The sequence below is a fragment of the Stegostoma tigrinum genome, chromosome 23, assembly GCF_030684315.1.
Source record: "Stegostoma tigrinum isolate sSteTig4 chromosome 23, sSteTig4.hap1, whole genome shotgun sequence".
Lineage (NCBI taxonomy): Eukaryota > Metazoa > Chordata > Chondrichthyes > Orectolobiformes > Stegostomatidae > Stegostoma > Stegostoma tigrinum.
In genome coordinates this window covers 39,657,950-39,684,312 of record NC_081376.1, presented here as the reverse complement: position 1 = coordinate 39,684,312, position 26,363 = coordinate 39,657,950, and the positions used below count along the sequence as shown (strand labels likewise).

The following is a 26,363-nucleotide window of genomic DNA, read 5'->3' as shown; positions in this document are numbered from 1 at the left end:
AAACTAGTATGGCAGGGGGGTGGGAACCTGAGCTGTGTACCGGAGGTGAGAGTTGACGCAGGTGAGGTAGTAGCAAGAGGTAGACCAGCTAGTGGGAAGGATTTTCCTGGGAAGGAACCAAGGGATCAGTTAAAGTGTGTTTGCTTTAATGCAAGGAGTATCAGGAATAAAAGTGATGAACTTAGAGCATGGTGCTATGATGTTGTGGCCATAACAGAGACATGAGTTTCTCAGGGACAGGAATGGTTGCTGGGTGTTCCAGGGTTTAGAACATTTAAAAAGAATAGGGAGGGGGGAAAAAGAGGAGGGGGTGTAGCACTACTAATCAGAGAGGGTATCACAGCTACAGAAGCTCCCATTGTCGAGGAAGATCTGCCTACTCAGTCAGTATGGGTGGAAATTAGGAAGAGCAAGGGAGTAGTCACCTCGTTAGGGGTTTACTACAGGCCCCCCAATAGCAGCAGGGAGATTGAAGGAAGCATAGTTCGACAGATTTTGGAAAAGTGTGGACGTAGTAGCGTTGTTGTAATGGGTGACTTTAACTTTCCCAATATTGATTGGAACCTCCTTCGAGCAGAAGATTTGAATGGAGCTGTTTTTGTAAGGTGTGTTCAGGAGGGTTTCCTAACTCAGTACGTTGACAGGCCGATGAGGGGAGAGGCCATTCTAGATTTGGTGCTCGGAAACGAGCCGGGGCAGGTATCAGATCTTGTGGTGGGAGAGCATTTTGGTGATAGTGACCATAACTGCCTCACATTCTACATAGCTATGGAGAAGGAGAGGATTAGGCAAAATGGGAGGATATTTAATTGGGGAAGAGGAAACTATGATGCGATTAGACATGAGTTAGGAAGCATGGACTGGGAGCAATTGTTCCATGGTAAAGGCACTATAGACATGTGGAGACTGTTTAAGGAACAGTTGTTGCGAGTGATGAATAAATATGTCCCTCTGAGACAGGCAAGAAGGGGTAACATAAAGGAACCTTGGATGACAAGAGCGGTGGAGCTTCTCGTCAAAAGGAAGAAGGTAGCTTACATAAGGTGAAGGAAGCTAGGGTCAAGCTCAGCTCGAGAGGATTACAGGCAGGCGAGGAAGGAGCTCAAAAATGGTCTGAGGAGAGCCAAGAGGGGGCACGAGAAAGGCTTGGCAGAACGGATTAGGGAGAACACAAAGGCATTTTACACTTATGTGAGGAATAAGAGAATGGTTAAAGAAAGAGTAGGGCCGATCAGGGATAGCATAGAGAACTTGTGTGTGGAGTCTGAGGAGGTAGGGGAAGCCCTAAATGAGTTTTATGCTTCTGTCTTTATGAAAGAAACGAACTTTGTAGTGAATGAAACCTTTGAAGAGCAGGTGTGCATGCTGGAATGGATAGAGATAGAGAAAGCTGATATGCTGAGGATTTTGTCAAACATTAAGATTGACAAGTCACCAGGCCCGGACCAGATTTGTCCTCGGCTGCTTTGGGAAACGAGAAATGCAATTGCTTCGCCACTTGCGAAGATCTTTGCATCCTCGCTCTCCACTGGAGTCATACCTGAGGACTGGAGAGATGCAAATGTAATTCCTCTCTTCAAGAAAGGAAATAGGGAAATCTCCGGCAATTACAGACCAGTAAGTCTCACGTCTGTCGTCTGCAAGGTGTTAGAAAGGATTCTGAGGGATAGGATTTATGACCATCTAGAAGAGCATGGCTTGATTAAATGCAGTCAACACGGCTTTGAGAGGGGCAGGTCATGCCTCACTAACCTTATCGAGTTCTTTGAGGATGTGACTAGAAAAGTTGATGAGGGTCGAGCTGTGGATGTGGTGTACATGGACTTCAGCAAGGCATTTGATAAGGTTCCCCATGGTAGGCTCATTCAGAAGGTCAGGAGGAATGGGATACAGGGGAACTTAGCTGTCTGGATACAGAATTGGCTGGCCAACAGAAGACAGCGAGTGGTAGTAGAAGGAAAATATTCTGCCTGGAAGTCAGTGGTGAGTGGTGTTCCACAGGGCACTGTCCTTGGGCCGCTACTGTTTGTAATTTTTATTAATGACTTGGATGAGGGGATTGAAGGATGGGTCAGCACGTTTGCAGACGACACAAAGGTTGGCGGTGTCGTTGACAGTATAGAGGGCTGTTGTAGGCTGCAGCGGAACTTTGATAGGATGCAGAGATGGGCTGAGAGGTGGCAGATGGAGTTCAACCTGGATAAATGTGAGGTGTTGCATTTTGGAAGGTCGAATTTGAAAGCTGAGTACAGGATTAAGGATAGGATTCTTGGCTGTGTGGAGGAACAGAGGGATCTTGGTGTGCAGATACATAAATCCCTTAAAATGGCCACCCAAGTGGACAGGGTTGTTAAGAAAGCATATGGTGTTTTGGCTTTCATTAACAGGGGGATTGAGTTTAAGAGTTGTGAGATCTTGTTGCAGCTCTATAAAACTTTGGGTAGACCGCACTTGGAATACTGCATCCAGTTCTGGCCGCCCTATTATAGGAAAGATGTGGATGCTTTGGAGAGGGTTCAGAGCAGGTTTACCAGGATGCTGCCTGGACTGGAGGGCTTATCTTATGAAGAGAGGTTGACTGAGCTCGGACTTTTTTCATTGGAGAAAAGGAGGAGGAGAGGGGACCTAATTGAGGTATACAAGATAATGAGAGGCATAGATAGAGTTGATAGCCAGAGACTATTTCCCAGGGCAGGAAAGGCTAACATGAGGGGTCATAGTTTTAAGCTGGTTGGAGGAAAGTATAGAGGGGAAGTCAGAGGCGGGTTCTTTACACAGAGAGTTGTGAGAGCATGGAATGCGTTGCCAGCAGCAGTTGTGGAAGCAAGGTCATTGGGGACATTTAAGAGACTGCTGGACACGCATATGGTCACAGAAATTTGAGGGTGCATACATGAGGATCAATGGTCGGCACAACATCGTGGGCTGAAGGGCCTGTTCTGCGCTGTACTGTTCTATGTTCTATGTTCTATGTTCAATATCTCCCCTCCCCCCACTGCATCCCAAAACCAGCCCAGCTCGTCCCCACCTGCCTAACCTGTTCTTCCTCTCACCTATCCCCTCCTCCCACCTCAAGCCGCAGCTCCATTTCCTACCTGCTAACCTCTTCCTGCCCCCTTGACCTGTCCGTGCTCCCCGGACTGACTATCCCCTCCCTACCTCCCTGCCCATACTCACCTCTGCACCTATCTTCTCCTCTATCTATCTTCAGTCCGCCTCCCCCTCTCACCATCCCCCTTTTCTGATAAAAGGCCTAGGCCCACAACATCAGCTTTTGTGCTCCTGAGATGCTGCTTGATCTGCTGTGTTCATGCAGCTCCACATTTTGTCATCTTGGATTCTCCAGCATCTGCAGTTCCCATTATCTCTGTTCATATTTAAGCAAGTTGCTGTTGTTGAACCTTTCTTTTAACTACATTTAACCAAAACTGAAGAGAACTGCTTGGGTACACTCTGTGATCCACGACATTACTGTGATCTCCAGCAACTTCCCTGCAAGTGCACTTTGCATTTCTAGCAGATTTACTTTAAGAGTCGAGTGCCTTGTTACCTGCTATGGTATAGAGAGCAGTGACGACCAGCATCAGAATTGTCGACAAGTAGAGATTCCATCCAAGGCACACTTGCACAAACAAGGCTCCTGAATACAAATCTGTCTGGTGAGGTAAAAATGATAAATTATTGTTTTGTTCTCTGCACAACCCACTGCAATTGAAACACAAGTTATTGCGCATATGGCCTGAAGGGGAAACAGTTGGCAATGAAAGTAACCTTAAAGGCAGGTTAGAAAGGTTAAAGGAAGATATGGAATGGTCCTGATCTTTGTCACCTCCCCCAGTGCCACATCGCCTGTAGATTCCAGATTTGTCTCACTCTGGGCTTTGTGAAACTGTTACATCACCATTGGTGTGTGTGTGTTTTCAGCTACAGAGCCAGTGGCCCCATCTCTCCGCCTTCTCTGCAATCCACTTTGACCAGTTTTTTGCCAGCTATCACAACATTCCCATTTTGGCTCGGCATCTGTTATTTTTGATTGTGCCGCTGTAAAATGTCTTGGGTAGGTTTCCTACATTAAAGGATACACTGCGCATCCAGAAATGAGGGACTACAGTCATGAGGAGAAAATGGAAAAGTTGGGTGAAACTGCTCCACAGATGTCGGTATCCCGTCATCAAGTCAGCCTTTATTTACACACAGTGAGTCTTTGACACTGAGAGATAGCAAGAGCTGCAGATGCTGCAGTCAGAGATTACACAATGTGGAGCTGGAGGAACACAGCAGACCAGGCAGCATCAGAGGAGCAGGAAAGTTGACGTTTCATGTCGGGACCCTTCTTAAGAAATGGGAGAGGGGGGAAGGGAGCTCAGAAATAAATAGTGAGAGGAAGGGTGGGGCTGGATAAGGTAGGTGGGAGGGTGATAGGTGAGTGCAGTTAGGGGGTGGCAGGAATTGGTCAGTTAGGTGGGAGGAGCGGATAGGTGGGGTAGAAGAACAACAGGTTGTGTCAGTTCAAGGAGGTGGGGATGAGAGGGAGGGTTGGTCGTGGGATGAGGACGGGGTTTTAAACCTGGTGAATTCCATGCTTAGGCCGTTGGGCTGTAGGGTCCCGAGGCGGAATATGAGGTGCTGCTCCTCCAGTTTGCAGGTGGCATCATTGTGACCCTGGAGGAGGCCCAGGATGGACATGTCACCCAGGAAGTGAGAGGGGGAGTTAAAATGGTTTGCGACTGGAAGGTATTGTTCTTTGTTGTGGACAGAGCGCAGATGCTGTACACGTGGTCTCCGAGTCTCTGCTTGGTCTCATTGATGTAGAGGAGGCCACATCGGGAGCAGTAGATGCAGTAGATCACAATGGTGGTTGTGTAGGTGAACTCCTGTCTGATGTGGAAGGTTTGTTTTGTGCCTTGCATGGAGGTGAGGGGGGCAGGGGTAGCACCTCCTGTGGTCGCAGGGAAAGGTGCCAGGGCTGGTGGGGTAAATGGAGAGTGTGGAGTGGACGAGACTGTCGTGGAAAGAGCAGACCCTATGGAAGGAAGACGAGGTTGGGGGGGGGTGCGTGGGGGGTGCGGGAGGGAAATATATCTTTGGTTGTGGGGTCGGATTGCAGGTAGCAGAGAAAGATATGTTGGATGCAGAGGTTGGTGGGATGATACGTGAGGACAAAGGGGATTCCGTCTTTGTTTTTGTTTGGGAGAGGTAATGAGAGGGCAGAAGCATTGGAAACGCAAGAGATGCATTTGAGGACATTTTCGATCACTGGAGGGGCAAGTTACAATCCTTGAAATAGGAGGACACCTGGGAGGTTTGGGAGTGGAATGCCCCGTCTTGGGAACAGACTTGGTGGAGTTGGAAGAATTGGGAGTTGGGGATTGCATTCTTGCAGGAGGGTGAGTGAGAGGAGGTGTAGTCCAGGTGGCTGTGGGAGTCAGTAGGCTGAAATAGATATTGGTTTTACAGCGGTCACCAGAGATAGAGACAAAGAGGTCCAGGGAGGGAAGTTTCAGAGATGGTCCAGGTGAATTTGAGGTTGGAGTGGAAGGTGTTAGTAAAGGGATGAACTGTTCAATCTCTCCGTGGGAGCACGAGGCAGTGCCAATAGTCATCGATGTAACAGAGAAAGAGGTGGGGGATACTGCCAGTGCAGCAGAAGAGAGACTGTTCCACATATCCTATGAAGAGGCAGACATAGCTTGGGCCCATGCAGGTGTCCACGGCCACCCCTTTAGTATGTAGGAAGTGGGAGCCTCTGACACTGATCCAGTTCCCTGACGGCCAGCTCTCAGAATGAACATAACCTCTGATGCTCCTGTTCTTATCAATGAGCCAGGGCTCCCTGATAGGACCAGGTTAACAGCCTCAATCAGGGAACTCATATCCTATAAGGTCCACCTCATTACAATCATTACAGTGGGGGAGTATTCATCTTAACGTGGGGAAAGTTATGTGGAGACTTGATAGAACTATCAGAATCATGAATGATTATGCTGGGGTGAATACTAAGAAATATTTCCCAGTGGATAGTAACTAGTAATCAGTGACAGTTTCTGGTAACTAATGGACAAGGATTTAAGGTGATTGGCAAAAGTGACAGCATTATAAGTTTTGATTGTTTTTACACAGAGTTGTTGTGATCTGGAATACAATGCTTGAAATGATGGAAGCAGAGGCCGTGCTAACTTTCAAAAGGGAATATTAAGTACTTTGAGGTGAAAATGAATGCAAGGCCACAGGGAAAGAATTGATGAATTGGAATAATTAGATTGCTTTGCCAAAAAGAGTTGAATGCCCTCCTTTATTGTGGTATTACCCTATGATTGAATGTCACTATTATCATTGCATTTTACTCTACTGTTTTTTCACGCTGTTTTGAACATGAAAATCTGTACAGAGAAAGCATTTCAGATCTCTCAGTTAACCAACACTTTGTACTGATTTCGCAGGTATAATGGCTGATTTTGTATATATGGCTTGGGCGTACTTGCCTTGATCAATGAGACAGACATTTGAGAAAGAAATCCTTTATACTCTCCAGCACTAAAGGCAGTCTCGAAATAAACTAGCCAGAAGGCCCCACGATTAACAGAATGGAATTTAGAACTTCTGACGCAACAGGTTGCAAATGACATGCTTGGGCATCTGATCTGAATCACAAAGTGTTTAATCAGAAGTGTTAGACATGCAAAACCCTTCACAAAAAGAGGAAGATCGGTGCTTTGGGAGTCAAAAGATCTATTAATGTGACAAATTTCATTTGAAGAGTCACCATGAGCCGGAAGTATTTTCTTTTAGTTTAGGACAAACGGGAACAAACTCCACATGTTATGGTGCAAAGATTGTAGTCAATTATACAGTTGGTTTCACAAAATAAATGCAGTGTATTTTCGAGAGAGTGAAAGCTGGAACTAAATCTCAGCTAACCTCACTCGCAGTCACTCATGTTCATTGGGCTCAATGTGAGAAGAGAGCCTGGGTCAAGATTAGGAGAGCCGCTTCTACACACAATGCATTGCCATGGTCTAGAATGTAAAGCCTGAAAGGCTGCTGGAAGCAGATTCATACAATACTTTCTAAAGAGAATAGAATGCACACTTGACAATTTTCAGAGTGGGAATACTTGGATAACTCTTTCAAAATAGCCAGCACAGGCACGATTGACCAAATACCTGCTTCCTGCACATTCTGATTCCACACTGGGGAGGGGGATGGAGTTGGGGGATGTGGTGGGGTTAATATTCCTCCTGAAGTGTGCTACCTGCCAAATTTCCAAGTATCCAAGGTTCCTACATGAGATCATAAAGATAGGCTGTTTGGACCTTCTAGGCTGCTCTGCCATTTAATGAGATCACGATATGATAATGCTCTTTCCTGCTTTATCCTATAATCCTTGATTCCCCTAAGATTAATAATATTAACTGTGAGCACATTTAACAACACAGCCTTGACAGTGCTCTGTGGAGAGCATCTCACAGCTTCACTACCTCATCTGTTGTAAATGGACAACCCTTTAATCTAAGATTATGCTCTCAAACCTGCCCTGTATTCTATAAATTCACTGTGCTACATCACTGCAAAGTAATGGAATGGCAATTGCTGGGAACAAAGAGAATATCAGGCATATAATCATACTGCCAGTTAGTGCTGTTTGGAACTGACATCTGAGCCGACATCCAGGAAAGAGATAATTCCGGGCTGTAATAGGGACAGGAGTAACAATGGCGTCAATGCATTTATAATCCCAAGAATGCAACCATTCAACCTGTGACTACATTTTATTACAGCTTGTTTTGACTGCTTCCAAGTTGCCTTACTTATTTCTTATCATCCAGGGGACAGTGTTTTGTTGCTAACTGGATATAGTTCACTAAAGTGAACCTCTATAGTGGCCTCACTAAACACAGCACTAGAAATACTGCCATTTACCTGTGTGCCTGTGCATGTTTGTGTGATGGAAAGCACATGTGTGCATTCTGGCTCAGCGCACGTCAGTTGCCTGTGACTTACTATACCTGGCCAGTCTGTGAATGTACAGATGGCCATTTTGTTGGCCACCTTTGCATTCAGGCCAATTACTGTGGGAAAACTGTAAGGCAAGCCACCCTGAGCCACTCTCAATCGGTATTCTATTGCCGAACACACAATGGCACTAGCACTAATCTCACTGGCAGTGTTCACATACATGGCTGTCCTGTTCAGAAGGCACTGGTGTTTAGCGGTAAGATTGGAAGCAAGGAAAGCTTCTTTCCAAATGTTTAATATCACCTGGTTAAAGATCTAACAGCAATCTTCAACAACTCCAGAGATATTTGTGTTAAAATTAATTACTTCTAACTGACAACAAACACTGTAGAAACATAAGGTTAATGCAGATAGCATATTTCTGACTCAAGACTAGCTGTAATATGTCTGGGTGTGTCATGAAAAACGAGATCAACAGAAAGTGATTTAAGCGTAATAAAATTTGCAGAAGGTGTGTCTGTCTACTCACCTTTCCCCTTACCACCCCCATTGCATTCTCCTGCCACAGGGTGTGGTAATTCTGGCAAATTCAGGGATGAAAATACAGGTGAAAACAGCCAGGTGAAAGAAATGACATGTCAGTCAAAACCCAAATGTATTAAAACCAAAGGAATGTGCTCTCCAGCTTTTTCTAGGTCAACACAGAAGGACACAACAGTGGTGCTTAAGAAGAAACATGTATTTGATGAAGATTGAGCTGGGAATGAATTTCTCATGAGCTGTGAGGATGTTTCCCCTTGCCAGGGAGCCTAGGATTACAGCTTTCAAAATAAGGGGCTTCCCATTTCAGATTTAAAGATTTGGTGACTCACAAGATGAGCTCAACAGCAAATATTCATTTGCCATCCTGTTCTTGGAGCTGCACTCATCCAGGCAAGTGGGAACTATTCCACCATAATCCTGACTTGTGCTTTATAGATGGTTAGATGGGGCTTGGGCAGCCAGGGTGTGAGTTACCTGGTGCATCATTCCCAATCTCTGTCTAGCTTTTGCAATCATAAAATTTATATGGCTGGTCCAGTTTTGTTGCTTCTAAATAGTGACCCTTTCACATTAATAACAGGGGTTTCACTGGTGGCAATGACATTGAATATCAAGGAGAGATGGTTAGATTCTTTTTATGTGAGAGGTGGTCATTGCATGGCATTTGCGCAGGCCTAACGTGACTTGAAAGTGGCAGCAAGTCTGGGAAATGAGTCTCCAAAATGGGATTGATTGACTATTCCGTGAACTTCAGTGGGAAGAAAAATCGGTCATGGTTTAAAAAAAACAGCTGATTCGTCATGAATTGGATTATACACCTGATACAGACCTTGCTGTGCCTTAAAAATGCTGCTGCCAACTCTGAGACAGTCAAGTCTATAATTTGCAGCATTGATCATTGCCACACTATCAAAGGAGCCGTCGTTTGAATACAGTGTTAGACTGAGGCACCAGCTGTGATCTCAGGCAGATGTGAAAGATTCTGTGACCATTTTTAAATAACAGAAACACAGGAATGGAAACAATCTTTACTTACAGATATCTTGGTGAATACAGACAACAGCAGTGAAAGTGCAGATAAATACATTCGAATCCGTTCCCCTCCAAATCTCTTTTGAAGGTATTCAGGCATGGTCACTATCTGTGATAAATAATTTGGGGAAGAAAAGGCATAATAGCATGAACAAAGCTAGGCATTTGCTGAACTTCTGGAATGAAGCTACTTACAAAACACATCAGATGTACTTACTCCAGATGATATGTAGACAGGGACAAATATCCAAGCCAGCATCAAAAGCACATAGGTGGCCTGTTAAGATAATGACAGAATTAGACCCCAATCAACATAGATTACTACTCAGTAATAGATCATAGTTATGTAGTTATATGAAAAGTCATACAGGTGAAAGATTAACTCACTTTCTCTTTCCACGGCTTCCACAAAACCTGCCAACTATCTCCAGCATTTACTGTTTTGGTTATAGAATCACAGAATTTACAATTGTCATAGTTCAAAAGGAGGTCATTTGGACCATTCTGCCTGCCCTGGCTCTCTGAGCATTGTGACTTATTACCAATCTCCTGCCTTTCCCCTGTGCCCCTTGCATTATTGTCCCCATTTAAATAGCCATCTAATACCTTCTTGAATGCCTCAAGCAAACCTGCTTCCGCCACAATTCCAGGCAGTGCGCTCCTGACCCTAACTACTCTCTCTGGGAAGGTTTCTCTCGCCTTGCTTATTCTGGTAAAGATGTAGTGGGGTAGTGTTGCCATTTAGAGTAAAATCAGGTACTCCACTGCAAACTACTACAGAAATTGTGCTCATTTCACAAATTGTGCTCATTTCACAAACTGTGCTCATTTCACAAATTGTGCTCATTTCACAAGATGTGCTCATTTCACAAATTGTGTTCTTTGAAGTTTCTGTAAACTAATTTACATACTGTAACAACAGAACCAAAATAAAGCATTGCAATTGGGAACGGTTCTAAAGTTTGTAAATAATTTTCTTTACATTTTTAAGATTGAGAACAGCAATTCGGATAATACTGCTGAAAATAGATTTGTCATGAAATATAATTATAGAGCAGTGTCAACCCATCACTGTCAAGCCAACCTAAACTGACTGAAAATGAGTGTTTAAAAGATGTGCAAAATTATTTTCTCAACAAGTGAGATGTAATGCCGTCAATTTTTCCAGTAAGTTCTGAAATGAAAATAAAAACATGGCCCAAACCTTTTGAAGTCTCCTCAAAGGTCTATAGACAAGCTTAATTGTGGGAACTCCCAATAGTGATTAATTCACTGGAGGGGCATGGCTGGCTTTGGAAGCAGCACCTGCTTTGAGAATGATGTCTCTAACACAAGCACAGAAGTTGATGAAAATTTGATTTGCACTTGTATACAACTTGCATTTTAAATTTGGCATTTTTTGCAGTGGTGATGCTTACTAAGCCAAAAATGTCCAAGTGCGGTGAAACAGGAACTCCAGGCTGGGGAGTGATAGCATAATACAGCACAGAGTGAGGCCGTTTGGCCCATTTTGTCTGAGCCAGCTGTTTGAAAGAAACCCAATCCCTTGCATTTCCTCCTTTTGTGGCCCCACAAATATTGCCTTTTCAGGTATATAGGAATGTGCACTTTAAATTTCTACCAATCTGAAAGGTCAGTTGTGCTTCTATTGCAGTACAGAAGAGCTTAGTTCATTACAATTTGAGTCAGTTGCACACTGGTATTTGTAATATTGTTAGAAATTGTGAGATTGTTTGAAACACGTAAAATATGGGAATTGAATTCTGCATTAAAGATTGCGCAGTATTACTTCAGAGAATAGCTAGGGTGTTCTCGCATGTGTTCTGGCTAATATGTTTTACTCTCTTAGTCTCATTATGTGATATCAATCTAGTTGTTATCATATTGCTTTTTGTGGGAGATGGATGAGTGCTACCATGTTTTCTACAACAAAGACTTCTCTTCAAGAGAGAAAAGTATTCTAATGCTTGTAAAATGTTTTGTGACATGCAGTTGCTGTGAAAAGTGCTTTATAAATGTAGATTTCTTCTGCACCCCAATTTTCCTTTTCAAACGCAATGGAAAATGACGATGGTCATTGGCTGATCCCAATTTCTACTATCAGCCAATGCCCAAATTTGAAATAAAAACTGAAAGTGCTAGAAAAACTCAGCAGTTCTGGCAGCATCTTTAGACAGAGAGAGAAAAACATAGTTAATGTTTTGAGTTCTATATGAATTTTTGAGTCATAGAATTTCACAGCACAGAAGTAGGCCATTCAACCCTTTGTGTCTGTACTGTTTCCTTAAAGAGCTACTTAGTTGATCCTATTCCTGAGCACTATCTTCATAGCACTCTAACTTCATCACTTTCAAATATATATCTCGCTCTCTTTTGAAACCTTGTATGGAATCTTCCTCCACCATTATCCCAGGCAGCACATGCCAAATCCTAACAACTCTCTGAGTAAAGAAGTGTCTTTTCATCTCGCTCCTAGCTCTCTTGCTGACAATCTTGAAAGTGTAACTCCTAGTTACTGATATCTTCTTGGACTCTAAATATTTCCTCCGTTTCTCTCTCCTCTGATGCTATCACACCGGTACAGCTTCTCCAGCACTTTCTGCTTTTCTTTTGTTTCAGATCTCTAGAACCTGCAGCACTTTGCTTTTGTCTGAGTGTCCGAATTTGAATTTTGTTGAAAGGAGAGGCATGTTAATACCCAGGAGCTTGGGAAGTCGACGGTACTCCTACTGCTTTCAATATGGTCATACCTCATCCAATCAGCATCAACTTGCAAACCAATCAGCATCATTTTCTCCTATTAAATACATTGCTGTGACAGTTTGAAATTTGATGGTTATGCATTTGTCCTGTTGAGGGGAAGACAAAAAACTTTGGAAAAATGCCTTTTTTTTTAAAAAAAAATTCCCCTGAAAATTTGGAAATAAATTTCTGGTCACACAGCATGTACATTGTTTGGAGATGTATTATGTACTCTGAGAACAACCTGGGGCTTTAACTATGCCTACATGCTGGTTAAGTTGATATGGTCATACGTCAAAAATGATTTTTTTTTAATAATAAGGTTCATGATTTATCAAGTGATGTATGGGTGTAACACTGGGAAGTAGCAGAGTTGTCATACCACCTTAGGGTGTGAAACATCAGATTCTAAGAAACAATTATTGCAACTGCTGAAAACTTTGATCAGGATTGATATCTAAATTTACAATTCTAATTAGTGCAACTTACCAGCCAAATAGATGGAGACAACTTGCACCAAGCAATTCACTCACAATGGTAATCTTCAGTGAAGTTGCTGAGCCTACGTTCTAAGAAATCCTACTTGAGGAACTTTTTTCTTAGGAAGGGAAGCAAGTAATGTTTAGGTTCACTGGGAGATTAGAGAGTTCTGGAAAGTATTTGAATGCAGTTGGAACAACAACTTCAAATGAAGCTTGGGAACAAGAGAGATCTCGATTAAAAATGCTAGATAACAAAGTGCGGAGCTGGATGAACACAGCAGGCCAAGCAGCATCTCAGGTGCACAAAAGCTGACGTTTCGGGCCTAGACACTTCATTTGTGCTCCTGAGATGCTGCTTGGCCTGCTGTGTTCATCCAGCTCCACACTTTGTTATCTTAGATTCTCCAGCATCTGCAGTTCCCATTATCGCTTATCATCGATTAAAAATGCTGATGTGAGTTTGCTGACAAATGTATAGAATGTAGCTACAAATTTCCATAAGCATTAGGAAGATGTTCCACCATGGCTAATCTCTCTCTCCCTCTCTATTTTATTGTCTGAGGGTTGTTAGTCATGGCTGCATGGTATCAAAAAGGGAAGGCAGCTCCGAAAAACTATGCGCAGTAAACCCATACTGTTGACATTGAGCATCACTTAACAACCCAGGGCTAAGTGGCTACCCCTTCTCAGCTAATCTGCTTCAGATTATTTACCTATCCCATCTGCATATCTTTTGTATCAAAAATTTAATCGATCCCAGTCTTGAATACACTCAAAACTGAACATCAATGGCCCTTTGAGATAGAGAATTCACAAGATTCATAGTCCTCTAAGTGAAGAAATTTCTCCTCAACTCAGTCTGAAACAACCACTCCATATTCTGAGACTAATGATCCCCAGGCCTAGACTCCCCAGTCAGGGAGAATTAGCCTCTCAGCAAAAAGCATTTATTTTCATGATAAATTAATTTGATCACTTCTTATCATTTGATGCTGGATTGTTCGGACCCTAAAATATAATCTCCAAGCTATTGTAATCAAGCTAGCACAATTGTAAGCCTTGACACATGAATATAAACATGTTTTAAATGCAGCAAAATCATAAATGATCCTTTTAAACATTTGTACAATTTTACTACATCTAGTCAGGTGAGGAAACCTACTCCATATAGCTCAAGGATCATAACCTACAAAAGCAGAAACTGCTTACTATCTCTGCATGCTCATTATCAGCAAACGAGTTGAGCATATTTTTGTGATTGGGCCGAGTTATAACCTAGCATTAACATAAACGAAGTAACTTTTTGGTGGCATTCTCTTCATTCACTCATTTCTGGTCATGGGTTGGCATCAGGCCAAATACATAATGAAATAAAATAAATTACAGAGAATTACCGCTTTCCACACGTTCTCCTCGGAGGACTTGCTCAGTCATTGAGTATATATTCAAGGCTGAGACTGAATGGTTTTTGGACTCAAAGGGAATCAAGTGATAATGGGATCAGGCAGAAAAGTGAATTTGAGACCAAAAAGCAATTATAGAGTTACAGAGTCATAGAGATATACAGCACAGACATAGACCCTTTGGTCCAACTCTTTGCATATCCTATATAAATCTAGTCCCATTTGCTGGCTATGGGTCTATATCCTTCTAAACCCTTCCTATTCACAAACCCATCCAGATGCCTTTTAAATGTTGTTGTCATACCAGCTTCCACCACTTCCTCTGGCAGCTCATTCCATACAGGCACACCACCCTCTGCGTGAAAAAGTTGCCCCACAGGTCCCTTTAATATTTTTTCTCTCTCACCTTAAACCTATGCTGTCTAGTTTTGGACTCACCAACTTCACAGAAAAGACCTTTCCTATTTACCCTATCTATACCCCTCATGATTTTATAAACCTCTATAAGGTCACCTCTCAGCCTCCAATGCTCCAGGGAAAATAGCCCCAGCCGATTCAACCTCTCCCTATGGCTGAAACCCTCCAACCTGACAACATCCTCATAAATCTTTTCTGAATCCTCTCTAATTTCACAACATCTTTCCTACAGGAGGGAGACCAGAATCGCATGCAATACTCCAACAGCAGCATAACCAATGTCCTGTACAGCTGCAACATGACCTTCCAACTCCTATACTCAATGCAGTGACCAATAAACGCAAGCATACTAAACACCTTGTTCACTATCCTATCTACCTCTGACTCCACTTTCAAGGAACCTTGAACCTGAACTCTTTGTTCAGCAACATTCCCTTTGACCTTACCATTAAGTGTATAAGTCCTGCCCTGATTTGCCTTTCCAAAATGCATCACCTCACATTTATGATTGTATTAAATATGTTATGATCCCAGCTGATGGTAACACTTTGACACGTCAAACCTGACTTGATAGATCCTAAATTTCATTATTTCAGTTTGGTTATTGTGGTGGTTAGTTTACTGAAAATATTCATAAGAGGCTGCCAATATTCTTTTAACAAAAGAGAATTAAAGTCATTCCACACATAAGAAAAAAAAACACAAACTATTGCACTGCACAAGAACTAATTGAGACAGTTTTAAAACACATTTAAAAAAAAAATCTTTTTACCCACAACAGCGCCATTACAGATGCTCGTACCTCCACAAAGTGTCACCTTGTTTCTACTTTACATTGGTACAATTGGTACAACCATAGGTGGTACCTTTCTGGCAGTCCTGGCAATTTTTAAAATCAAAGTATCTTTCTGAGATGCTTAAACAATCTGCTAAATACAGCTTACATATTTCCTACAATGATTCATTAAGACCTTCAGAAATAGCGGAGTTTATCTTACTAATATTTCTTCCATGACACCTCTGCGGACTGCTGAACTGCACTGTTGCTGATACTGGACTTTTTCTCTAAGCTTAACTTGCAGGCCACCATGAGAAAGCCATCTCACTCCTTGGCTTTCTGGATGGTTCTGTTTTTTTCAAAAAAAATTGGTTTTTGTCTCTGTCTCCCTGTGTCATAGGACACTTTATTGCCATACAACTCCCTCATCTTTCTTCTCTTCTATTCTTATTACTAAGGAGCTGGACTAATCACCCGTAGGGTTTTAAAAGTGTCATTTAGATGAATGTGGACAAAACTTTGGAAACTTAGCTACCACTCACAGATCTTAAAAATGAAACTACAATATGTCCTTGCCTTCTTAACACACACAATACAGAAATATAAATCAACTTAAAGCCATACATGGTATTGTCCACTTCAGAATGCAAATTTTCAAATAATAGTAGATCACTAGTCTTCATCACAAATGGCTGTGTAGCCTTGAGGTGCCATATGATTTTTCAAAATTCATTTGTGGGATGTGGTGTTGCTGGTTGGGCCAAGCGTTTAATGCCCGTTCCTTGGGAAGGTGATGGGGATCTGCCTTCTTGAACCACTGCAGCTCACCTGCCATGTGGGTTGGCCCACAATGCCATTAGGGAGGGAATTCCAGGATGTTGACCCCACTTAGTGACAGTGAACGAATAGGGATATTTTCAAGTCAGGATGGTGAGGGACTTGGAGGCGAACTTGAATGTGGCGGTGTTCCCATGTATCTGCAGCCCTTGTCCTTTTTATATGGAAGTAGTCTTGGTTTTGGAAGGTGCTCCCTGAGGACTTTTGGCAAATTTCTGCAGTACATCTTGAAGATTGTACACACTGCTACTACTGAGTGTGATAGTGGAAGGGCTGGATGCTTGTAGATGTGGTACCAATCAAGCGGGCTGCTTTGTCTTGAACAGTATCAAGCTTCTTGAGTGTTGTTGGAGCTGCACCCCACCAGGTAAGAGGAAGGTATCCATCACACTGCTGACTTGAGCCTTGTAGATAGTGGACAGGCTTTAATCTATTCCTAATCTGATTTCTTATCTTCTTAAAAGACTCCTGTCTTTCTTCTTCCATAAACTAAAAAGAACACAATAATTTGAACCAGTATCCAACCAGTTCCTGGTTGGCACAAATCAACAGCCCAAGCCAGATAACAAGTGAAGATCTTAATTCGGAGTTTACAAGAACAGCTGCTGTGATGATTAGCATTCTTCAGAGACTGGGGGAAGGAGGGGGGGCAAAGGTAGGAAGATTACTCTGCATTTAACCCAAGCCATAATCAACTCAGGATCATTGATGATCATGATGCACTTTGTAAGGAGGATAAAAGTGTATTCATTGCTCGGCACCCACCAACTGTTTAGCGAGCTGAACAATTAAAACATGATTATTTATACAACAGAAAATGTTAGTGAGAGATATTGGAAAAATTGCATTTCGAAACATATTTTCCCACACCGTTCACTCATAGTGATGCCTAGCGTACATTTTGCAAGTTCAACATTAATCTTACATTCCACTCAAATCCAGCAACAGCAATTCCTCCAGCTGCGCCAGTGCCAGCCAGGCCAATGAACAGTCCGGAACCTTCACTGCTGGCAAATAGCGATGCCCCAATCTATAAGAAGTTGAGAGGAAAAAGATAAAGTCTATTTTGGCCTTTTGTAAAATGGTTAGTGAATGCCCCCTAAAGTCAAAGCCATGTTTTGCACTTAGACTGATGAGAATCAGTTCCCAAGTTTCATTGCATTAAAAAGATCATTAAAATAGAAAGATAACCGGCCAAGAGTATTTATAGCAAAATAAAAATTATGTTGACAGTTAAAGGATGATCCATATTAAAATTACAAACTAATGTAGTTTATACCAACTTGGAACATACTTGCACCAACTTTAACATAGGAAAGTCCCTGCTGCATGTAAAGTTGATGCTTCTCAAGAATTTGTTATTTGCTCACAATGAATGTTGCGCACTGTTGAACCTTACTTTCATTCTTCCCACAGACTCCTTGTGCGACATAACCATCACCAAAAGAGGTGGTCTTAATCATCTTATTGGATGAATGTCCACAGGAAAATACCAGAGAACTAGAGTGTTCTTATAGTTGAAATTGAGGGGCAGACATGCGATGGGATCACTGTCATTTGCATGACATTATGCACTGATGTAATGTCTCAATGTGTAACACTCTCATCCCTGAAGCAGACAGTTGAAGGTTCAAGACCCCATACAGTCAAGCAGGAATCCTATCGTTCTCCTCTAGGAGCCCTACTCTGTGACTATGGCAAATATACTTATCGTCTGCCAGTTTGAAAAACAAACTTCTCCCATTGATCTCCGTGTACTGTCACTTCATAGAATCCTTTCAGCCTGAAAGCAGGCCATTCAGTCCATTGTGACCCTCCAATGGGTATCCAATCAGACCCATCCCCCTATCTCTGTAGCCTTGCAATTCCCTTGGCTAATCCAGCTAGCCTGCATATCCCTGGACACTATGAGCAAATTAGCATGGCCAATTCACCTAACCTGCACATCTTTGGACTGTGGGAGGAAACCCGCGCAGTCACAGGGAGAATGTGCAAACTCCACAAAGTCAGCTGTCTGAGGGTGGATTCAAACCTAGGACCCTGGTGCTGTGTGGCTTACCACTGAGCCAACCCTTAATCGATTTTGTATCCAATCTGCTATTGTCCCTTTTTATACTCTCCACTCTAACTTTGCTGGCAATCTTGTTACACTGCACCCAACAACTTTTTAAGGCCTTGTACCCCACATCAGTTGCATTATCCACATCAATGCTTAGCTCAACAAAAAACTCAGGCAAGTTAATTGAACACAATTTGCCCTTAATAAATCCAAGCTGACTGTTTCTAATTACATCATAATTTATCTAAATGATGGTTAACTAAGCCCCAAACTATAGTTTTCAAAAGCTTTCCTTTCAACAAGGTTTAAATGATTAGTCTGCAGTTACTCAGTTTATCCTTGCACCCTTGCTTAAACAAGGATATAACATCTGCAATTTTCCAGTCCTCTGCCGCAAAGAGCATTCTGCAAATGTTTGACTCAAAAACAGACTTTAGACTCGTAGAAATAATGAATTATGAAAGTTAATTGGGTGGAGTCGGCTCCTATTTAGGTCAGTTAGACAAAAGGGCTGAGTATATAGTTTCAGTCACCTCTCAAACTATGTCCCCTGTTAATAATTATAGCCGGTTAGTTGTGTGGATCTTAAGTTTACGTTGTGCAATTCAATCTTCATCACAAGATGTGTTACTCCAATAAACATGCATCTGTCAAAGGAAAACTCAGGAGTTGGCCTGTCTTCAAGGTGCATTTATTCACAGTCCTCACATTATGTAAGTTGGACTACTTTTCCATGTCGTGGAGCAGCTCATCCCAACTGGGTCTTAAAAAATCTTTGAATTAATCTTTTTGGACATACTATGACCCATCTCCACAGCCATCACATCCTGATGCAGAATATCAACCCAGAACATCTGGTCCAGATTTTAAAACACTACAACTGCACCATAAGAGCCTTCTAACTCTTATATTAAAAAAAAATTATCACCCTGTTCATATATGTAATGACCCACTTCCAAGACAGGTGAGACCTGAAGTGCACATTCTGGCACTACCACTGCACCAGCCCTTATTGGTTCTCATTAATATGTGTGGTATTCTTTCCGCAGTTCATATCAGTAGGACTTAATCTTAACTAGAGTGTGCACATATACATAATCAATTGACACAACTAATTAGCAAACCACCAAGTGTTAAAAGCCAAGAGAATGTTAAGTTGATGTTCTTTAGCTAATGATGCTAATGCTCTACTGTCAGAGTTACCAGGGTTTCACATAATCCTTTAAATGAGCAGCTTGTTAAATTAACGATAACAAAGTGTGGGGCTGGATGAACACAGGAGGCCAAGCAGCATCTCAGGAGCACAAAAACTGACGTTTCGGCCCTAGATGAAGGGTCTAGGCCCGAAACGTCAGCTTTTGTGTTCCTGAGATGCTGCTTGGCCTGCTGTGTTCATCCAGCCCCACACTTTGTTATTTTGGATTCTCCAGCATTTGCAGTTCCCATTATCTCTGAGCTTGTTAAATCATCTGTATTTTCATTCTCTGTCTTCACATTTTAAGAGAAAATGGAGGTGTCAGTACTTACAGGCCACCACGCCATATTCCTGCCTGCAAGAAAGTATCCACTGAGTGTGTTCCTGCTTACTCTGCATGTGGACTATAACGAAGGAAAATAAGTGGTATTAAGCAGGAAGACAAACAACATTTTGCAACTGTTGTGACAAACCATACCATGCCCAAGAAAATGCTGGATTCTCATTTTATTTATTTTTTCATGAGACTTGAGCCAGCATTTCTTGCCCATCCCCTACCATCCTTGAACAAAAAGGCTTGGGAGGTCATTTCAAAGGGCAGTTAAAAGTCAGCCATATTACGGTAAGTTTGGAATCCCATATAGGTCAGACTGGGTAAGGGCAACAGATTTCCCTCCCTGAAGGAAATTAGTGTAGCAGATGGGATCTTATGAAAATTGTTGATAGTTTTATGGTCACCATCAGGGAATCCAGATTTCAGTTCCAGTTTCATTCGTTGGACCTCAAGTGTGTTCACTGCCATGGTGGGGTATGAGCCCATGTTCCTTCAGCATTACCCTGGTCTTATCGGATTATTAATCCTTGCCTCCTCCTTTCAGCAAATACTCTTATTTCTGAGGATGGGGCACTTGACTTGAAACATGTAAACCCGAAATGTGGACTTTCCTGTTCCTCTGAAGCTGCCTGACCTGCTGTGTTCCTCCAGCTCCACAGTGTGTTGACTTTGACTCCAGCATCTGCAGTTCTTGCTCTGTCCACAGATGCTGCCAGGCCTCCTGAGCTTTCCCAGCAATTTCTATTTTTGTTCCTATTTGTACAGTTCCTGACATTGTTACAAGGTGCACCGTAACAGAAGAAAAATTAATGCTGATCCACATAAGGAGACATTAAGATTTGTGACCAAAGGTTTAGTGTAACTGGTAGGCTTTAAAGAGCATCTGAAAGGATGAGAAAGGTGTTGAGAAATTGAATGAGTTAGGGAGGGTGTTTGAGAACATAGGGTCTTGACAACTGAAGGTAATGCTACAGCATTAAAAATCAGGGATGCATGATCAGTCAGAATTGGAGGAATGCAAAATGTCTCAGAGGATTCGAGAGCTGGAGGTCATTGTTGCAACAAAGTATGCAGAATGTGTTTAAATCCCTCAAAACACAACAATTTATATTCATTTCATGAATATCCAGATAGGACGCAGGATGAAAAAAAATTGAAACTGTATGTAAAAGTCAATTAGGGAGGGATAGTTTGTTAAATAATTTACCAAAGAACTGTAACCAGTACAAATGTGCCCTTTATTTACTGAGGGAGCATAAGCGATTCAAATGGGGCATTAAATCAAGGCCTTACCACTCCTCCCCATAATAAGGTCCAATCTTAATGGTAAGCAGCGAATTAATCTTCAGAATCTGAGCTTCAACCAATATCACAGAGACAGATTTTCTCATCATTATCACATTGCTGCACAAAAATTGGGAGCTGAGTTTCCTACAATGGTAACTACACTTCATAAAGTACTTGATCAACTCTGGAATGACTTGCGATATTCTGAAGTCATAAAAATACTGTAAAAATACAAGACTTCCTTTTCTTGCTCTGAGTAGTCCACAAAGCAAAGGCACCGAATGAAGAGGAAATGGAAGAATGTTCCCTCACCAGTTCTGACCTCCTCAATAGACCTGGTGGGAAAGGAAACTGAAAGGGGTGCTGGAACAAAAGGACCTCTGGGTATACGTATACAAATCAGGGTCTCAGCAGGTTGAGAAAGTTTGTAAGAGATATGGATTCCTGGCTTTGTAAATAGCAGGCAGCATAGAATAAGATAATAAAATGTGAGGCTGGATGAACACAGCAGGCCCAGCAGCATCTCAGGAGCACAAAAGCTGACATTTCGGGCCTAGACCCTTCATCAGAGAAGGGGATGGGGTGAGGGTTCTGGAATAAATAGGGAGAGAGGGGGAGGTGGACCAAAGATGGAGAGAAAAGAAGATAGGTGGAGAGGAGAGTATAGGTGGGGAGGTAGGGAGGGGATAGGTCAGTCCAGGGAAGACGGACAGGTCAAGGAGGTGGGATGAGGTTAGTAGGTAGGAGATGGAGGTGGGGCTTGGGGTGGGAGGAAGGGATGGGTGAGAGGAAGAACAGTTTAGGGAGGCAGAGACAGGTTGGACTGGTTTTGGGATGCAGTGGGTGGAGGGGAAGAGCTGGGCTGGTTGTGTGGTGCAGTGGGGGGAGGGGACGAGCTGGGCTGGTTTTGGGATGCAGTAGGGGAAGGGGAGATTTTGAAGCTGGTGAAGTCCACATTGATACCATTGGGCTGCAGGGTTCCCAAGCGGAATATGAGTTGCTGTTCCTGCAACCTTCGGGTGGCCTCATTGTGGCAGTGCAGGGGGCCCATGATGGACATGTCATCTAAAGAATGGGAGGGGGAGTTGAAATGGTTTGCGACTGGGAGGTGCAGTTGTTTATTGCGAACCGAGCGGAGGTGTTCTGCAAAGCGGTCCCCAAGCCTCCGCTTGGTTTCCCCAATGTAGAGGAAGCCACACCGGGTACAGTGGATGCAGTACACCACATTGACAGATGTTCAGGTGAACCTCTGCTTAATGTGGAATGTCATCTTGGGGCCTGGGATAGGGGTGAGGGGGGAGGTGTGGGGGCAAGTGTAGCGTTTCCTGCGGTTGCAGGGGAAGGTGCCGGGTGTGGTGGGGTTGGAGGGCAGTGTGGAGCGAACAAGGGAGTCACGGAGAGAGTGGTCCCTCCAGAAAGCAGACAGGGGAGGGGATGGAAAAATGTCTTGGGTGGTGGGGTCGGATTGTAGATGGCGGAAGTGTCGGAGGATGATGCGTTGTATCCGGAGGTTGGTGGGATGGTGTGAGAGAATGAGGGGGATTCTCTTTGGGCGGTTGTGGCGGGGGCGGGGTGTGAGGGATGTGTTGCGGGAAATGCGGGAGACGCGGTCAAGGGCGTTCTCGACCACTGGAGGGGGAAAGTTGCGGTCCTTGAAGAACTTAGACATCTGGGATGTGCGGGAGTGGAATGCCTCATCGAGGGAGCAGATGCGGCGGAGGCGGAGGAATTGGGAATAGGGGATGGAATTTTTGCAGGAGGGTGGGTGGGAGGAGATGTATTCTAGGTAGCTGTGGGAGTCGGTGGGCTCGAAATGGACATCAGTTACAAGCTGGTTGCCTGAGATGGATACTGAGAGATCCAGGAAGGTGAGGGATGTGCTGGAGATGGCCCAGGTGAACTGAAGGTTAGGGTGGAAGGTGTTGGTGAAGTGGATGAACTGTTCGAGCTCCTCTGGGGAGCAAGAGGTGGCGCCGATACAGTCATCAATGTAATGGAGGAAGAGGTGGGGTTTGGGGCCTGTGTCGGTGCGGAAGAGGAACTGTTCCTCGTAACCTACAAAGAGGCAGGCATAGCTGGAAAAAAATTCTGGGAATACTAGAGATTTAGACTGGACTGGCAGTTTAATGTTTCAGAGTACAGATGCTATAGGAAGGATAGAAAGGGGAGCATGGCGTTTTTGATTAGGCATAACATTATGGCTGTACTTAGGGAGGATATTCCAGGGAGTACATGAAGTGAAGTTTTTTTTTGGTGGAACTGAGAAGAACGAAAGGGATGATCACCTTATTGAGATTATACTACAGACTCCCCAGTGGTCAGCAGGAATTTGAGAAGCATGTTTGTAAGGAGATTTCAGTTATCTGTAAGAATCATAGGGTGGTAATGTTACAGGATTTTAACTTTCCAAAAGTAGACTGGGACTGCAATAGTGTCAAGGGCTTGGATAGAAAGGAACTTGTTGAGTGTGTACAAGAACATTTTCTGCTTAAGCGTGTGGAGGCACCTACTGCAGAAGATACAAAACGTGACCTATTCTTGGGAAATAAAGGCAGGGCAGGTGACTGAGGTGTCAATGTGGGAGCACTTTGTGGCCAGTGATCTTAATTCTATTAGTTTCAAAATAGTGACGGAAAAGGATAGACCGGATCTAAAAGTTAAAGTTCTAAATTGGTGGAGGCTAATTTTGATGGTATGAGGCAAAAACTTTCAAAAGTTAGTTGGGGTCAGACATTTGCTGAAGGGACAGTCGGAAAGTGGGAAGCCTTCAAAAATGAGATAACTAGAGCCCAGAGACAATATGTTCCTCTTAGAGTGAAAGGTAAGGCTAGTAGGTGTAGGGAATGCTGGACAACTAGAGAAATTGATGTTCTGATTAAGAGAAAGAAGGAGGCAAATGTCAAGTAGAGATAGGAGAGATCAGGTGAATCCCAAGAAGAGTATAAAGGCAAACGGAGATACTTAAGAGGGAAATCAGGAGGGCAGAAGGGAGACATGAGATAACTTTGGCAAATTAAGTTAAAGAAAATCCAAAGGGATTCTACAAATACATTAAAGACAAATGGGTAACTAGGGAGAGAAAAGGGCCCCTTAAAGATCACCCAGGTCACCTGTGTGTGGAACCGCAGGAGGTAGATGAGATATTAAATGAGTATTTTGCATTAGTGTTTATTGTGGAGAAGGATATGGAAGTTGGAAAACTTGGGAAAATAAATAGCAATGTCTTGAAGTGTCAGAAGTACAGGGAGAGGATGTGCCAGGTTGCTGTTTCCCCTTGTTGAGATATTTGTATCATTGCTAGCCACAGGTGAGGTGCCAAAAGACTGGGGGTTGCTAAATGTGGTGCCATTATTTAGAATGGTGGTAAGGAAAAGCCAGAGAACTATAGGTCAGTGAGCCTGACATCAATGTTGTGAATGCACAACTGGTGAGTAAGTTGTTGGATGGAATTCTGAGGGCGGGTTTTGAGAAGATTTGTAGCTCAGGTTGAGGTTCTGGATGTGAGTTTGCTCGCTGAGCTGGAAGGTTAGTTTTCAGACGTTTCGTCACCATTCTAGGTAACATCATCAGTGAGCCTCCGACGAAGCGCTGGTGTTATGTCCCGCTTTCTATTTATCTGGTTAGGTTTCCTTGGGTTGGTGATGTCATTTCCTGTTCTTTTTCTCAGGGGATGGTAGATTGGCTCCAAGCCAATGTGTTTGTTGATGGAGTTCTGGTTGGAATGCCATGCTTCTAGGAATTCTCGTGCATGTCTCTGTTTGGCTTGTCCTAGGATGGATGTGTTGTCCCAATCAAAGTGGTGTCCTTCCTTATCTGTATGTAAGGATACGAGTGATAGTGGGTCATGTCATTTTGTGGCTAGTTGCCACAAAACGACCAGGGCAGGCAGGTTTGTGGATTTTGGGAAGGAGATAGAAACGGGCCGTGCGGGTTTGGGGAACAATGAGTTGGAGGCTGTGGGTGGGAGGTCCCCTGAGGTGATGAGGTCATGAATGGTGTTGGAGATGATAGTTTGGTGCTCGGGTGTGGGGTCATGATCGAGGGGGCGGTAGGGAGAGTTGGCGTTTGGCCTCGGCGATGTAGAGGTCAGTGCGCCATACTACCACTGCGCCACCCTTGTCTGCGGGTTTGACGGTGAGGTTGGGGTTGGAGCGGAGGGAGCAGAGGGCTGCCCGTACTGCGGGGGAGAGGTTGGAGTGGGTGGGAGGTTGAGGCAGTTAATGTCTCGACTGCAGTTGGAGATGAAGAGGTTGAGGGAAGGTAGGAGGCCTGGGGGTGGTGTCGAGGAGGAGGACTTGTGTTGGAAGCGGGAGAAGGGGTCAGTGGAGGGAGGGTTAGGTTTCCGGTTGAAGAAGTAGGCGTGGAGGCGAAGGCGGTGGAAAAACTGTTCTATGTCCGTCCGTGACTGGTATTCATTGATGTGTGGTTGTAGGGGGACAAAGGTAAGCCCCTTGCTTAGGACTGACCATTCATCCTCAGTCAGAGAGAGGTCTGGGGGGATGGTGAAGATGCGGCAGGGTTCAGTGTGGCTGTCTTCTCTGGGATTGCTGGCTGTGGAGGTTGTGGGCGGAGCGATGAGGTCGTCGGCCGTGGGCGGGGTTCTGTCGGCGGCAGCCGTTGTTCTGTCGGCGCCGGCTGTGGGCGACACCTCTCAGTCGCAAACCATTTCCACTCCCCCTCCAATTCCTCAGACGACATGTCCATCATGGGCCTCCTGCAGTGCCACAATGATGCCACCCGAAGGTTGCAGGAACAGCAACTCATATTCTGCTTAGGAACCCTGCAGCCCAATGGTATCAATGTGGACTTCACCAGTTTCAAAATCTCCCCTTCCCCCACCGCATCCCAAAACCAGCCCAGTTCGTCCCCTCCCCCCACTGCACCACACAACCAGCCCAGCTCTTCCCCTCCACCCACTGCATCCCAAAACCAGTCCAACCTGTCTCTGCCTCCCTAAACTGTTCTTCCTCTCACCCATCCCTTCCTCCCACCCCAAGCCGCACCTCCATCTCCTACCTACTAACCTCATCCCACCTCCTTGACCTGTCTGTCTTCCCTGGACTGACCTATCCCCTCCCTACCTCCCCACCCATACTATCCTCTCCACCTGTCTTCTTTTCTCTCCATCTTTGGTCCGCCTCCCCCTCTCTCCCTATTTATTCCAGCACCCTCTCCCCATCCCCCTCTCTGATGAAGGGACAAGGCCCGAAACGTCAGCTTTTGCGCTCCTGAGATGCTGCTGGGCCTGCTGTGTTCATCCAGCTACACATTTTATTATCCCCAGAACATTACCTGGGT

At 43.9% G+C, this 26,363-nt stretch overlaps 1 protein-coding gene across 3 annotated transcripts in view; it reads right to left on the bottom strand.

Annotated features, from left to right (window-relative positions):
* Positions 1-26,363, bottom strand: part of LOC125462495 (sodium/mannose cotransporter SLC5A10) — a 123,275-nt gene that overhangs the window by 90,470 nt on the left and 6,442 nt on the right. Inside the window, exons 2-6 of one of the 3 annotated variants that reach the window (XM_048552579.2) lie at positions 19,777-19,848; positions 17,116-17,220; positions 9,749-9,808; positions 9,536-9,640; positions 3,551-3,656 (exon numbers count right to left, since the gene is read on the bottom strand). In XM_048552579.2, the coding sequence (XP_048408536.1) occupies positions 3,551-3,656; positions 9,536-9,640; positions 9,749-9,808; positions 17,116-17,220; positions 19,777-19,848 (448 nt within the window). The remainder of the gene's footprint in view (positions 1-3,550; positions 3,657-9,535; positions 9,641-9,748; positions 9,809-17,115; positions 17,221-19,776; positions 19,849-26,363) is intronic. The other 2 variants (XM_048552581.2, XM_059654090.1) reach the window with 2 other exon arrangements.